Source organism: Erithacus rubecula (genome assembly GCF_903797595.1).
Source record: "Erithacus rubecula genome assembly, chromosome: 3".
Taxonomy (NCBI): Eukaryota; Metazoa; Chordata; class Aves; order Passeriformes; family Muscicapidae; genus Erithacus; species Erithacus rubecula.
In genome coordinates, this window is record NC_136689.1 from 135,238,911 (window position 1) to 135,254,767 (window position 15,857).

The window sequence follows — 15,857 nt, forward strand, 5'->3', positions numbered from 1 at the left end:
GGTAGAGAAGGGGAGTGACACAGCCCTACCAGTGGCTACAGATGTTATCACCTTGAATCCTTTCCACAGCTCTGGAGAAGGGCCAAGTGGCCTCAGGGATGGGGTACCCAAGCTAGCTCCTGAGAACAAGCATCCTTCCCTCCCAGCTCTGCCCCTCTAGCAAAACCTAACCAGTAACAGCTGCTGTGGGTGTTTATTTTTTTGTCTCATTGCTGAGTATCAGGGCAGGGCACCTGGGCCCCTGGAAGTCCTCTTACCAGCAAACCTGAGCTCTTGAGAAGGGCTCTACCCAGTAAGAGATCTGTCAGCACTCAGCTGCCTGCAAGCCCCTGTGAACATCCCTGTGAAAGGAAATCAAAACACATTAAAAAAACTGAATGTGTGGTTTATTATATTTAAGATGCTATTTGTCTATAGTGTTTAAATATGTCTGTCACACAGTTACCAGTAAATGAGTGTAATTTTACATGTTCAGTATTTTGATACACAGTACAGGACTACAAGTGTGGTAAAGGAGCATGAGAAATTAATATTTCCTTGATGCACGCATCAAACCTTGCAGCACCACTTAAAAGCTCAGAGTAAGCACTCAAAATGCAGTATTACAAGCACTACTAAATCAACCAAGAGACATACCTATATTAAACATTAGAGAAACAAAACAAATGACACAAAGGTTTAATGTTTAAGATTTGATACAGGATTAAAATACTAATATTTTTAATGTCCTGGCTTCAAATTAATAAATATAAAAACAATATAAAAATATACACCAGTTGATAAAAGGATGCACTGAGTAAGGTTAGAAAGCTAAATTTCACTTTCAAATGTATGCAGGTATGTCTTTAGGGAGAGGATTTCTGTGTAGCTGCGACTGGTCTTTCGGAAGAAATCCAAGCTAGTGAGCTGCTCGATGTCACGGACACGCGCAGTGTGCATCTTCAGAAGGTCTTCAACCCACTTTGATTCATCCTCTGAGCTCTGGGGAAAAAAAATAAAAAAAAGTTTTATGACAAGTCTTGTCAAAAGTCATCTCCAAAAGCAAATGCAACTTGGCTGCGCATTTGTTTGAGATTTGAAGAATCTCTGTGCCTTATTCAAAAATGAATAAGGTAAATGAGTTCCAAGAAAATGAATTTGACATTTAACGTGCCAGATGAATCCTACAGATTTATTTTAGTACCCATTTTATGATGAGATTGACACAAAGACCATAATCATCCAGAAAAATCTAGCATTGAGTTGCAGGTGTCTCAGAGGAAGTTTTTAGAGGATCCACTGGTCACTCCATGTTTTTTTATCCCACAGAAAGAACTCCACATTAATCAGTTTCGAATTACCAAAGCTGAAACTCTAGGCTGTCTGGCTTTAAATTCTACATCTACACATTATTCTCAATTGATCATCACATCATCTAATACAGTAATATTTTAATCTTTCCATTTTTCTTTTAGGAGACCTTTACAATTCATTACACAGTTGGGACAATGGTTCATATAGGTATCTAAAAACTCGTGATTGGAATATACAACTCTTGTGATAGAAAAAGGAATTTCACCAAGCATTTCCCAATACAAAGAAAAAAAAAATAATCAGGAAGGTTATGCTGCCAGAGTGATTTGGGTCAGGTTATATCCTCTTAGGGAGTAGCTGCTGCCTCATGCCTTGTGCCAGCACTAGCACGTTGGAGTCATCCACAAACTAAGGTAACTCGCAAACACATCAGAAAATCAGCCCTGCAAAGCACTGCAGTGAGTGGCTGTTTGTGTGCCTTAAACAGCAACATGTGCCACGAGCACAGCACCCAGGCCTGGGGATGGCATGGTGGGGAGCAGACGTGGGAAAAGGACAAAGCAAACAGGACTTTTCCCCCTTTGGCCCCTCTGGCTGGTGTCTCTACACCAATGGTAAGGAAGAAAGGAACTGTGGGCTGTATCTCGGGTATTTAGACTTCATGTGTGTGACTTGGACATTTTGCTGATAAAAATCTATTTCTGGGCCTGTTTTTGAAAATTAACCCTTTCCTGACTGTCTCAGCAACATCCTCCTACCAAATGATCCTCTCATGGATCAAGAATAAACTGCAGCCATGCCAGAGCCTATCCAGTGCAGTAGCTGAGCCACAGACCAGGCAGTGGGTCACTCAACAAAAGGCAGGAGGGCGAGCGTGATCGTTTGCACAGAGAGGACACAAAGTCCCAGACAGACCACAGCTGGCTGCTCTAAAGCAAACATCCATGACCCAGTCAGCACCTGTTTGGTTCAAAGCTCTCAGCTCCAAACCAGCTTCCCTGTCCATATCACCAACAACCTGAGGACCAAAACCAGGTCTGGAACAAGAAAAGAAAGATGCAAATTAAGAGTGAAGAGGAGGGAGTGTGTCCTGCTCACTCCCCTTGGGCTGCAGTGCCATGATCCAGGGATGCCACCTGGCAGCATGTGGCCATGGGAAACCCCTGCTCAGCCTTCAGCCTGGCAATCAGGAGTCTGCAAACATGCCTCAACAGGCTTGTTAGTTCAAATGCAGCCACACTGACATTTTTGCTTTCTTCAAGCCTTTCTTCTGAGCAGGAAATCTGCAGAGCTCAGAAGGAAGTTATGAGTGAGCTTCAAAGCTCACTTTTTTTTTCTTTTTTTTTTTCTTTTTTTTTTTTTTTTTTTTTTTGATACAAGCAGTTTGCAAAAGATCTGCAACATGAATAAATCACAGGATGAGGAGGCCTGTTTAACCTAATTTAGCAAGACAGCATTTGCATGACTCCAGAAAATCAATCAACTAATCTACAATGTTGTTTTTTTTATTTTTTTTCTAGTCCACAACTGGCCCATGAAGCCTCAGCCCAGCAGCAAGGATTTTAAATACAGAGATCAACTAACAGAGTATTATATTACCACATAACAACAAATGAAGTGTATACATTTTTTAAATGCCAATTTCCTTCAGCTTTATTGCTGAGTCTCACCTCAAATATAAGGAGAGTTTTAGAAGGTAAAAGTAACAATTGAAAACATGGAGATAAATAAGAATAGGTGATCAATTAGGAGGCTAACCCAAAATCCAGTGGAAAAAATACCAGATATTTGGCACAACAATCTCTCTGGCTATCAGTTGGAAAGCTGAACATGATGCATGTGGACAGGGGGATGAGGAACTCACTTATGATAATAAATTAAAATGTTTTGCTGAAGCAGAAAACAGTGGTCTGGAGAAATTTTCTAGTAGTTTCTAGGGTTTCTTCAACTTTGGTCTTAGAAAGGATTTTTGTAATGTTTTCACACTCACTTCTTGTGCCAAGGTCATTAGTTGCTAGCAAAAACCCCAACAGTTGGGAACTCCTGTCAATGCGGAGGAAGACTGGAATAGCACAGTGGAGGATGCAGACACAGGAGCTTCCAGGATAGCATGAAATTGGGTTATCCAAATAGACTGACAGAAGAGAAGGACCTGAGTGTACCAGTTGTGCATGGATTGAGACATCATTATAACACAGCCATGGAAGAAGCAAATTATAGGTAGTACCAGAGGAGCTGTGTCCAGTGGAAAGAAAACCATTTTCATTTTGAGATCTAAGCTATAGTACTTAATCTCATTCATGATCCAGGTGAAAAAAAAAGATTGAACTGGATGAGATGCATAGGAAGTCTACCAACGGTCCCAAGAGCAAAAAAGATCCTGGGTCTTCCATGAATACAGAGAAGTTATTTGCCGTGAGAATCATTATAAATCATCTCTGGGGTAAATCCCAGAGAAGGGCTATTTAAGACAGAAAATGTTGACACAAGAAAAAATGGCCATAACCTCACCATGAATAAACAGAGTTTAGAAAAGGAAAAAATTCAGAGGAGAGTAATGGTGCTCTTCAACAGCTGTGTGAAGAGAATGTGTGTGTAGCTAGAGTAGAGCAGAGGGAAAGCTAACATTTCTTCAAATCTTAAAAGAAAACGGAGGAGAGGTTAAGGTAAAATTCCCATATTATCCCATGCATTTCACCCATGAAGTATGGTGAGGTTTTACAATCACTTCTTTAAACAAATAACATGGAACATCAAAGTGAGGCCGATGATGGATTTCAATGGCAAAAATTTGCCTAGCTGTAATTTCATTCAAGAGCAATATTTAAATATTTTGGAGTGGTTCTTTGCTACATAAAAGGCATACACCAATAACTGCTAATGACCTTGCAGTAGCACTGAAGTTTCTCTCAAATTGTAAATACATATACTGTATGTATTTACAAGTAGCACGACCTACAGAGAAAAGAAGCCCGTTTTGAAAAATAAGAAATCAAAGCCTGAAAGAGACCATTATCGTAAAGAGCTCATAAAAAAAGATTTCGACAGTTTAAGAGAACTGTGGCACACAATATAAGGAGAAAAACTAAATTACTTTGTCATAAAATTACATATGGTCAGAGTTACAAGGGTAGAGACACTAATAACTGCCAAAATAGTAATTTCCAGATCACTAACTGGATCTTGATTCAGAGAAAAGCAGTCCAGAGAAAAGCAGTCCAGGGAAAAGCCACAATGCAATATATGTAGGTCTTTATGAGACTTCTATGTAAGACATCTCTGCCCAAAACAGTTGAGATCCGAAGAGGGGAATGCCAGACCTGCTCAAGAGAGAGGGATACTGCTCCAAAACCATGGGTTTAAAAAGCCCTGAAAGCAAGCAATGTTTGATGAATGATAAAGAAACAGTATTAAAGGTCAATTGTGCTCAGAATTGGAATGACTATTTCTGCCTGTAGCTGGAATAGGAGTCTCAACTTTTTTTGCCAATATAAAATTTATAACATTAATGTGTTCATTCAGGAAACAGTTGTTTGATGAGTGAGAAAGAAACAGTGTTCCAGGTGAATTGTGTACTGAGTTGGAATGACTATTTCTGCCTGTAGCTGGAATAGGAGTCTCAACTTTTTTGCCAATAAAAAATTCATAACATTAATGTGTTCATTCAGGAAACAGTCTCCTGGCAGCCCATAGTGAAGTGTCTGTGTGCAGGAATCCACACAGCTGTGTAATGGGAGAACAAGTTCAGCAGGAAGGACAAGTCTAAATACAGCTGCCTGGGAGCTCTGCTGTCCTCTCAAAGTGCCAGAGCCCCCAATGCCCTCCTGCCACACAATCAGCTGCCAGGTGTGCACTTTCTGCAGAGCTGACCAGACCAAAGCCTTCGCCATGATTCTTAGAGTAGAGAATCTTGCATCCTAATGGAAGGCAGAAAAGAAACCAGTAGGGTGTTTGGCCATCTCTGTAATAAGAAGCCAAACTTTCCCTTGAATCAAGGTGTTCTGGAAACTGCAAGAATTGGCATTCTTCCCTTGGCAGCTTATAGCATATACTTTTGATACTGTGTGGGTTGGATGTAATCATGCTGACAGATGAACCCAGACTGCCACAGCAGACAGATTGCATTGTACCTGCAAATGGAAATTGACCTCCATAAAAACATTAGGCTGGCTGCCAGTACAGTATGTTCATGCATACAGCCTCCCCCCAATCTCCTCTGAAGTTACACTGACAAAATGTAGAATCCTACAGGAAAAAAACAATACTGCCAACCTACTGTATGTCAGTCCTTCCACACAATTTTAGGCGCAGTAATAGTTCTATATTTTTACTGCTGTCATGGAGGACTGCTTTTGTCTAATGAGCTAATGACACTTAAAAGACTCACTACCCTGTGCTTCTCATTCAAAACATCAGTGAACACTTGCTTCTAATGGTAATGTGTTTTCACATGTCCCAGGGATATGTTTACCATGGAGCTGCAGCAGTGCAACCCAACTTACATTGCAGCTCTCGTCGTTGTCAGGCCGGTGGGGAAGGATGTATGAGAGGACAGAGAGAGGTCCATCACACTTGTCAGCTGGCTGAGTGAAATCTAAGCAGCTGGTTATGATGGCATAGTAATGCGTTGGAACAGGGATTGCACTGCCTTCCACAAACCTGGGGGAATAAAGCAAATATTTATCCACAAAGGATGAACTTGTTTGGAAGAAGGTTACACAAACAACATGGTCTTTCCTCTCCTACGTGTGAGGACACACATATGTTGTTGAGATGTGTTTGATTCCTGAGCATTATTGAAAGTGAGCATCCAATTAGCTCACATTGTGCTATAGAAATACCTCATGCAGTGCTGAAAGGCTTCTTCAGTTCAGAGACACAGAGACAATGCATTAGTGAATTAACAAAAGACTTGAGCATGTAACTCAATAGCACAGCTCTTAAGTTCTGGAGAATTTTAGAGACAATGGACTGTGCAGAACCTAATTCAACTTCATCTCAAGGATGAAAACAATTTCAAAGTCAAGGTGAACAGTTAACTGCTGAATTGTCATTTCCTTATTTTTACCACTGTTCTACCTACATGGGCATTCAGTCCCAATAACTTTAGAAAGAGCTAGAAAATTACATCTCACAAAAAATTAAATAATGTGCAGGCAATTAATTGTTCAAGATGAATTCATCATTAAAAGAAGCAACAGCAAACCACTTTAAAGACAAACTCTTACTGTTTGATTTTGTCAGGTGTGTCATGTAAACCATCGTAGTCATAGTCAAAGATTGGTCCACTTATAACATTGACTCCATTTCGTTCAGTGGCATACCTCTTCACCAAAACCCTTTGGAAATAGTTCCATACCTCTGTGGGGGAAAAAAAAGCAAACCAAACCAACCAATCAACCAAAAGTAATAAAAAACCACCAAACCAAAAACAAACAAAAAATCCAACCAAACAAAACCCCCACAACTCACCAACATTTGGATAAGTCAAAGCATGCCAAGATTATAAAATTTTTTCTTCCTGAGATAAAAATCCAGGGGATATTATTCATGTGACAGTAGGGGAAATCAAAGACTAAGCATTACAGAGTTACTGCAGCTTCATTCAGTTTTGTCAATAAAGCCTATTCAGACTTCTTTGTTGTCTGTTGATTTTTTTTCCCCAACCAGTGATAAAGGAAGTACATGGTACCACTCCCAGGCTGGCATTGCCATAGGCCTTGCACAGAGATTCTGCTGTTCCTTCACCAAGCTGGAGAAAAAGCTATTCACAGGTTTTTGATATCTCTTTAAACACTGCTTTTGTCTTTGTTATCTGCTTACAGGGAACTGTGCTGGGGTAGTGTATTTTAGGGCTTTTTAATAATCTTACAAAGGATACAGTGCTGTAATTAAAAGCTAAAACCAAATATTTTAAAAGAAAGAGAAATACAAAGGTCATATTCATTCCGTTAAATTCTCCTTAATACAAAATATTTAACTTTTTAACTAGGTGCCATCAAGCATGACCAAAGTCATGTCATTACAGCAACCTTTGGGAAGATCATAATATGCTTTCTCTCACCATGTCCTCCTCAACAAGTTAAGATTCTTGCAGAGATGGAATACTGGTACTTTTAGTGATATAATTTTTTACTTCTTTTTAATTTTTACTAACAGAAGTGTGGGTAAACAAAGCTTCTCAGACTTTTAAGAGTTTAACACTTGTCTTGCCAGCTCAGACCATTAAGTTCATGGTTCTCTGGAGCTGGTGACAAAGACAACATTAGAAAGCCCCCTTGTACACTTTGCTCTAAGACTGCTCAGTCCACATGCAGTCCCAGCTGGGGCTGATAGCCAGTGCTTCTCTACCAGTAGTGGTCTAACAAGAACCTCAGCCTAATCATTTGGCAATAGCACTCCTCCAGTGCATATGCTTTAACAATAAAACAGCCTAAATAGGAATGATTCCCTCTTGCCACATTACCTTGAGTTTTGTGTCTAAATCAGATCCCAGCTTCACTTCCCACTGCAACCACATACAGAGCAATGCCAGGGCAATGAGGGGCCAGCCCAGGGGTATCACTTTTGGAGCTCCAGCAGAGCAGGAGCTGCTTAAGCCAGTCTCACAATGGAAAAGGTGGGCACAGAATGATTGCCAGTGGGGATTTGAGGGACGGTGATTTATAAACACAAAGCAGAGGAGGAGGCCTCTGCAGGCAGCACTACCACCAAAGCCAGCACAGCATAATACTGCTACCTCCTATTTAACCTGTAATGGGAAAAGATCCATATAATGAGCTTACACCTGGCTCTCAGCACTGCAACCTGCACACATGGAGTGGTTTGAAATTCCCCAGGAATGATGCTAGTACCAGAATTATTTTGTAAGGAATCCTTCACCCACATGTGATGAAGAAGGCCACTAGACAAAATGAGCTGCTAGAGGTGGGTTGTTCTCCTGTGATTAGCACTGCAGCCAAATACTTAGATTAATATTTGCATTAAGAGCATTTTTATGAAGTGATTCAGGAGTGGGAAATTCCCAATAATTTTTCACTCTTTAATCAGTCAAGTGCTTTTGCTCAAATTTCCAGCAAACATCACCACTTGGTCCTACATAGAGGTTTTTCAGTTAAAAACACTCTTTTCTGGTTAAAAAGAAAAAGGCTCCCATAGGCTTTGATGTTTATCCAAACCTCTCTGGCCTAAAATCTGAATTGGAAATCTCACAACAGGCTCTTGAGATTCTTCCAAGGCTTGTCAATCCCTGCCAAACCAAAAATGCCACCAGAATAGCCTGACGGTTTTCCTACCTCTTGGCAAGACTAGAGAGAAAAGGGATAGGCAGACAAAAGAAATGTTAGTAATATAACCCTGCAGCACTGAAAGTTTCAGACAGGTTTAAATCATCCCTCATTTTCCATAGATTGGTTTTCTCTTCTTTTTTCTTTATAGGCAATAAATATGTTCAGTCTCCCTCCAAGGGTATGGGGAGAAAAATAAAATGTAATCCTTTGTCCCTGAACTACAAAATACCGAGGGCATACTCCAGGCTTGTGCACACTCTCAGGCTCCAGTTGTTCCTAAGTATGTTCTGCACTAGCTTGGGCCACAGACAAGAGAATCTGAATGATCTTACAGGAAGTGAATTACTATGGCATAAAGCACAACTGCAGACTTACAGCACGGATGTGCCCTTACCTTAGCCCAGCATCTAGGAAAATAAACCTTTCTTAAAACTTGAGCCTTTCTTGGGGTATTTTGCTTGCCCATATCTAGCACTATACAGGTGCCCAAAGGTATCAGCTGCTGGCTACAGGTAACTGTATTTTACATTTTAAACTTCTTCTATCAATTAATTCCATAATACAACAAAAAAAAAAAAAAAACAAACCCCAAAAAAAAACCAAACAAAAAAAAAAAAAACAAACCAAAACAAAAAAACCACAAACCAAGAACAAAACAAAACAAAAAACAAAACACAAAAAACCAAACTTGCTGGTAAAGAGAAGTGTGGTCATGAAAGCCCACTTACTTTTGAAGGCAGGATACATTGGAATGATATTTGTTATTAGAAAAGCATCATATTTTGCTTCTGCAGAGGAACTTAATTCTGAAAACAGGAAAACAGAAAAATATTAATAAGATGAAAGATAAAAACTTCAGAGAATATAAAAATGTTTTGAAAATGGCATGAGATTAACCAAAGGGGGTACCATAATCTAAACAGCAATCTGGATGCTATATTCAGAAGTGCACACTACATACACAAAATTTGTCTTTAATGTGACAGCTGAACACGGAAAGGAAGAATTTTATTTTTGCTTCAACTGTCAATCAGTTCAAAATGTTTTCATATAGTTTATCTATTTTTGATGTCTTAAAAGGCAGAGAGCTCTGCAGTCTTTTATAAAAGAGCCAACATTTTCTCAGGAGAGGAGTGTGGGATTATCTTCTAGTTCTGAGCGAGCCTCTGCACCAGTAATTCCATTTCAGAAATCTACCATAAAGTATATCAGCCACTGAGTGAGGAAGGCAGAGCAGTGATGTTCACAACAGTGAGACAGTTGTACCCCTTCAACTTCTACTAATCCCAGAAAATCATTGATCCAATACTGAAGCAAAGCAAGTGCATCAGGAGAATTGAGGATGTTTGTTTACACAGGTTTTCTACTATCACTATTTCTATAGGATGGCAGAAACTTTTACAGTATGCAAGAGTCTAATTTGGATTTATAAATTAAAAATATGGTTATCATACTGGTGTTTGAAGTAAAAAAAATTCTGTTTATATCTGATGGGGCCTGGAGTATGTTCACACCAAAGGTTTTCTTCTAACAAAACAAGAAAATTACAAAATCCCTAGGAACTAAAAAGCTATCTAAACTTACGAGGAGGGAAAAGGAATCCATAGGAGAGATGTTTGTCCCCTCTGTAGGCAGAGCAGCTCTGGCTGTTTCCTGGAGAAATGCGGAGGTCAGGCCTCACACAGCTGGCCAGGTGCTCCGGGATACCTGATACCTCTGCCTGCATTGAGGAACATGGAGACAACAAAAATTGCAATTTCAGCCTTTACAGGTAAAAGGAAACTAGGTCATACAGCTGACAGACCACACAGAAGGCCTGGTGTTTGCAGTAAATAAACCACTTGGCTGTACAACCAAATCTGCTCCTGCACTGCTGCACAGCCCCTTCTTCAGGGAGCAGAAATCTCCATGGGAGATAATTCAAATGAAATTGCTCATAACAAAACAAACACCATTGAACAAAACTTAAAATTAAAATTGGAGAAGAATTACACAACCCTTCCACCTTAAAATTCTTCTCTCATAAAGGAAATAAAATAATTTGGGCAATGTTTAAATGGTTCTTGACATAATTCCTAGTGGAAAAGGGAAATTTTAGGACTTTAAGAACATAGATATCAAAGAAATTTCCCCAAGATTTTTAAAATACATTTCAAGAGCAGAGAGAACAGTAACCTGTTTGGAAATAGTGTAGGATGTCCAGAGAGGCATCAGGAATGTTTCACTGTAGCCACTTTCAAAGTCATGGTGATGCAAGATATTGTATTTTGTGCGGTACAGTACTGCAGGGCGTCCATATAAAAGATGCTTCTCTAAAGATTAAAAGAAATTACATTTACATTTATTACTGAAAATCTTAAGGATGGAAAAAAAAAGGGGAAGTTGGCTTTCCATCAGATGTTGATTTTTCAGTGATCATTAATGGGCTACTGACCCCAAGAAACTACTAAGGAAATCTTTTGACAGAGAGAGAAAAACAACTCTTCAACTGTTCTGGCTGCAATCCCCATTCCAGGCTCACAAACACCCTTTGGGATTAAAAGTCCCTTCTACACTTGAAAGCTTGTTTGTGTCACAGATGGAGAGAGGATGTTTTTCCAAAAACTGGAGACTCTTACAATCTTTGTGTCCAGATCTCAGTCACACATGAGGTGATAAGCACGTTTTATTCATAGCTTTAAATCAGTCCCCAGTCTATCAGTCCTGCCACTCTTCAGTGGGCTTTCTCTCCTTCCTATGTTTTCTGTAAAGACTGTCCCAAAAGGGAAGCAAAAGTAGTCACTTGAAGAGTAGTTTTTTCCCACTTGGCTGACACAGATTTGTTCTGAAGACTGATGAGCTATTTTTTGTCAGTAATATCAAAGAAACAAATCAAGGGAAAAAAAATCTTTTCCTGACTTCAGCTACCATCGACGCCTCCAGCTCTGTAAAAACAGCCCTTCTGTCTTGGTGATATGGCTAAATGTCCTCAGATAACTCTGACAAGTTTGCTTATAAAAAGGCAAGAACATTAGAAGAGATAAAAGAAAAATAAATTTCCTGGATAATCTTGCATTGTCCTGTAAAGGCTATTGAATTTGATAACCTTTTGGCAAACACACTTAACTTGCTTTTGGAAATTAGAACACAGAAACAAGGAAAGTGGTCTAACACAGTTCCCAGATAGGCATTTAACCTGAAAGAAAAGGGCATGTTTTATTAGTGATTGAGTACAAAGACAGGATGTTTTTATAGGGCTCAAGAAAAAAAGTAGGAAAGGCCTAGTCTAAGGATAAAGATGATAAACTTGTTTTATTCAAGAGAAACTTAAGTAATCTTTTTCTTCTGCCCATGAATAACAACATGGTGCACCATGTGATAAAGTGCACCATGAAGTAAAACAAAACTTGCATGAAGCAGAACTGCTTGTTTTAATAAGGACATATCATGCTATTTAACAGCGGATAGACAAATGAGCAAGTGCAATTGTTTTAAATGCTTACATCTTAAAATACACCAAAAATACTATTTTTATATTACTACAGTGAAGAAGAATGAAAACAAGAAAGCAAAATAAAGATGTTGAGATTTGAACTACAACAGCGAGGGGTTTTTTTCCTGATGCCATAAATTGCCACAGTGAGGAGTAGCTCTTCATTAATTGGGAAAATCAGTTTAATAAGATGAAAGATGCAGAAAGGCAATTTAATTCACAAAGAAGAGGAATAAGGTCACCTGTAGAAACTAAAGGATAGGCTGCATTGCCCATTCACAACAGAGAAACTGAAAACACTTTCATAAGGGAATTGAAACAAATCTCCTTAATCATCTGAACAATGCAATTTGAGTTACCTCCAAAATCCATGTTTAAACTGAAAGCTTCAGAATTTGCTAATTTGGACAACTGTTATGGTAAGGGAAATGCTGTGAATTACTATGCTGTACTTGATCACCATTGTGAGAAGGAAAACTCTGCTTTGGTGAGCCTTTCAGTCAGTAGTGCTGCTCAGAAAAGCAGTTCCCATCCCCTTTCCTCTGCTCCTATTGCTCTACTTTGTCCTGGACCACGGCCCTGATGCAGCTGAAAGTGCAGCCATGCAGGAGTCAGCGCTGGCACACAGCAGGAATTAATGTCTAGGAGAGCTGGGAATGCTTTCTCCTGGGAATAACATTGACTTGAACACTGAAGAGGAACAGAATGTCACTGAGCAGTCTGAACAGGCAGGGTATTTGTTTCACTGTGTAACTTGCACCTTAAGAGGCAAGCATTAAGACTTAGGGATTGTCAAAGCAGCTTAGCATCCTTTCTAGGTGAAACCTAAGCTGGGATAACTATGGGAAAACCCAGCCTGCAAATAGAGTCTGGTTTCTTCCCCATTTACAGGCTGTAGCTGAACAGAGTACTGCTTCATGCACCCTCTCCTTTCCTCTTGTCTCTGCCTTCACATCTGAGCTTAAAACTCCTAGAGGTGATGAAATGGAAGAGTTAAAACTTGCATTGCTTTGAACTATCTTTAGTCTTGGTTCTGCAAAAGGTAATGTGCATTTTCTCAAGTGAGCAGCACTGCATCTTGCCCACAAATCTCATGTATGTCTGTGGGCTACTTTGACAGCTACTCAAAGACAGTTTACCACACGTTAACTAAACCACACCAAGAGTTCCTCTGGTATTAATGATGCAAAGTGATTTACAAAAGAAAATGGGATCAGCTTTCACTAACTGAAGCACCAGGCTCTTACCTTCTGTTCCCTTGACATGAAAGCGCTTGTTGAGTTCATCCAACTTGTTCTTCTCAAGAATAGAAAAAAAGGAATGAGATTAGGACCACTGGAGCACTCTGACATTTTGTTTTACTAGCATGTAACAAAGCAAAACTAGTGCTATAAGACAGTGAGGATTTTCTTGTCTCCTGTTCTACAAAAAAAGTAATTCTTCCAAGGGGGCACAAAGTCTTCAAAGGAGGGACCTGGGGAATTCTTACAGATCAAACACTCTCAAAAGAAATAAAATGGCTACAACTTTGCCAAAACTACTGCTAATAGTGGAGGCTTCCACAGATCCTAAACACCTACCTTATCATCACATGTACATCCTATATCAAAATCTGATGCAGATGGTAGAGCTACAGGATACAGTGGTTTAGCAACTTCATCTGGCACAGTTGGTTTATAAACATTGGCTCTCAGCAGGTGATTTAAACTTCCATGGGTGCCATTATTGGGAGCAGGCTTTAATCCAAGCAGATCTATGAAACCACCAAGGAAAAATGAATGGTGGTTAGACTCAAACATGCATTCAAGCAGCAACTCTATCCAGCCAACACATTTATTAGTAATACTGTTTACACCTACAGCAAGTTATTGAAAGCTTTTCATGTAATAAAAACACAGATTGTTTTTGTCCAAATCATACAATTGTAAATGCCACATGAATAGTATCTTTGCCTTTATGACAAAATGTTAATCTTCCTCATGACACTGGAAAATTTTTTTTCTAACTACTCCTTCAGCTTCCAGTGCAAACCTATGGTTAATGTACTGACCTCACACTAAACATCTGCAATACAGTGATTTCTAAATAAGGGCTAACTACCCCTAGGTATTACATGTTCAGGGGGAAAAAAAGTGAATTGCATCTCTGAAACACCTCAAAATTTTATTGTGAATTAAACCTTTAAATTTCACTGTTCTAGAAAGTCAGTACTAAAGAAAAGACCCTAATGAATGTCTGTATACATCATCAGATTCTTTCTCATGGCTTCAGTAGAAATTTAGGAAACAATCATACCAGGAAGTGCCATAGAAAACTAAGTGATCAACCTGAACTGCTGCATGAGACATGCAGATGCAGAAGCAGTCTCTGAACAGAAATTTCCTTCCTAGACAGCTGAGATGTGGACACCACACATTGTAGAGGTGTCCATTTGATTTCTGTCAAGCTGCAAACATCAAAACTATAGTAACCCCCTTTATTGGCTAGCTCCAGAGCAAACTGAGACCCCTGAGAAGTGCCTTCAGCCCTCCTGGCAAGTGCTTGGAAAAGGGGGACTAGGATAAAAAACACAGAGAGGAAGTCAGGGCATAAGCTTATGGCTACCTTAATGAAGCCCTGTTAAAACAAGTTGCTGCTTTTGAATTTCTCAAGGAGGCAGCTTACCACACATGACGTTGTAAAGTTCGATGTTTTCAAAAGGAGGCACTTTGGTCTTGTACTTGAAGGTAGGGCCATAACCTATAAAGACAGTCTAAAAAAAAAAAAAAACATGAAAGAATAGCATTAAAATTTAGGGGGTTTTCACTGAATATTTACAGAGACCTTCAATGACCCTCAAAGACACTGCTCTTACCTGCATGCTGTTTATCTTGTTGTCATAGCCATGGTCTCCATGAAAGAAACATTTTCCTGTTGGTTTCTTGTAAACGTCCATGGCTTTCCTAAATTAAAAAAGTATTAGAAATTTTCCTCAAAGATGACTGACCTGACAATATCCTTTGGGGCAGGAAGAATAAGTTTACAGGGCTATGCATTGTTTATCTTTCATGAGTAGCAGTAGTAGGGGCTTACAAGCTTATACATCACCCCCAGAATTTCTCCCTCTACTCCCACTCTAAGAAACAACTCTGATTATTGATAAAAATCTTAGTGTCTATTATTTTCTGATGTTTTCTCAGATCAGATAATCTCCTACAGACTGGAGGTGTTGGACCACATTCTTCCAAACCTCAAAAGGCCAGCAGAGGCTGCTCAGAAAGCACTTTTGTGATGTTACAATGCTGCAAATGTCATACAATGCTATAAAGTGCTTTCACCTGTTTGCCTTCAGCCCAATAAACAAGAACAGGTAGCAGAAAAAAAGCTGAAAAAAGAAAGATTTTCATGAAGACAAATAGCAGGAATAATAAATGCTGTACCCATAGGAATGGTAATTATCAGCTTGTTATTGTTTTTGTTTTACAAAATACGTGGAAAAATAAGTATTGTGTCATAGGAATTATAATCACCAGCTTATTTCAGAGTATTTCAATGCAGTTTTATGTGCAGGGCAGAGCACCACATTACCCTACAAATTAATTTCTTCATCTGCAATAAAAAAGTTTGATTTTGGCCTTGTAAATTACTGGAGTTACAGAAATTAGGGCTGTAATGACCATTTTCCTCTAACTATCAATTACAGCTACACTAATGAATGAATTACTGATGAATGAGACCTCCAAAATTAATAAACAAGGCAAAGAAAGACTGATGCAATTAATAAGAAATTACTAAATGTAAATCAACCTGGGCAATCCCATCCA

General features: G+C 39.2%; 1 protein-coding gene across 7 annotated transcripts in view; it reads right to left on the reverse strand.

The window, feature by feature from the left end:
* Positions 1-364: 364 nt before the first annotated feature.
* The window catches only part of ENPP2 (ectonucleotide pyrophosphatase/phosphodiesterase 2), a 71,607-nt gene continuing 56,114 nt past the window's right edge, over positions 365-15,857 (reverse strand). For all 7 annotated transcript variants that reach the window (XM_079301804.1, XM_079301801.1, XM_079301802.1 and 4 more), the window contains 10 exons: positions 14,909-14,996; positions 14,719-14,806; positions 13,635-13,807; positions 13,302-13,350; positions 10,758-10,894; positions 10,167-10,302; positions 9,311-9,388; positions 6,522-6,654; positions 5,796-5,952; positions 365-981 (listed from right to left, as the gene is read on the reverse strand). In XM_079301804.1, coding sequence (XP_079157930.1) covers positions 811-981; positions 5,796-5,952; positions 6,522-6,654; positions 9,311-9,388; positions 10,167-10,302; positions 10,758-10,894; positions 13,302-13,350; positions 13,635-13,807; positions 14,719-14,806; positions 14,909-14,996 — 1,210 coding nt within the window. In that variant the 3' untranslated portion in view covers positions 365-810. The remainder of the gene's footprint in view (positions 982-5,795; positions 5,953-6,521; positions 6,655-9,310; positions 9,389-10,166; positions 10,303-10,757; positions 10,895-13,301; positions 13,351-13,634; positions 13,808-14,718; positions 14,807-14,908; positions 14,997-15,857) is intronic.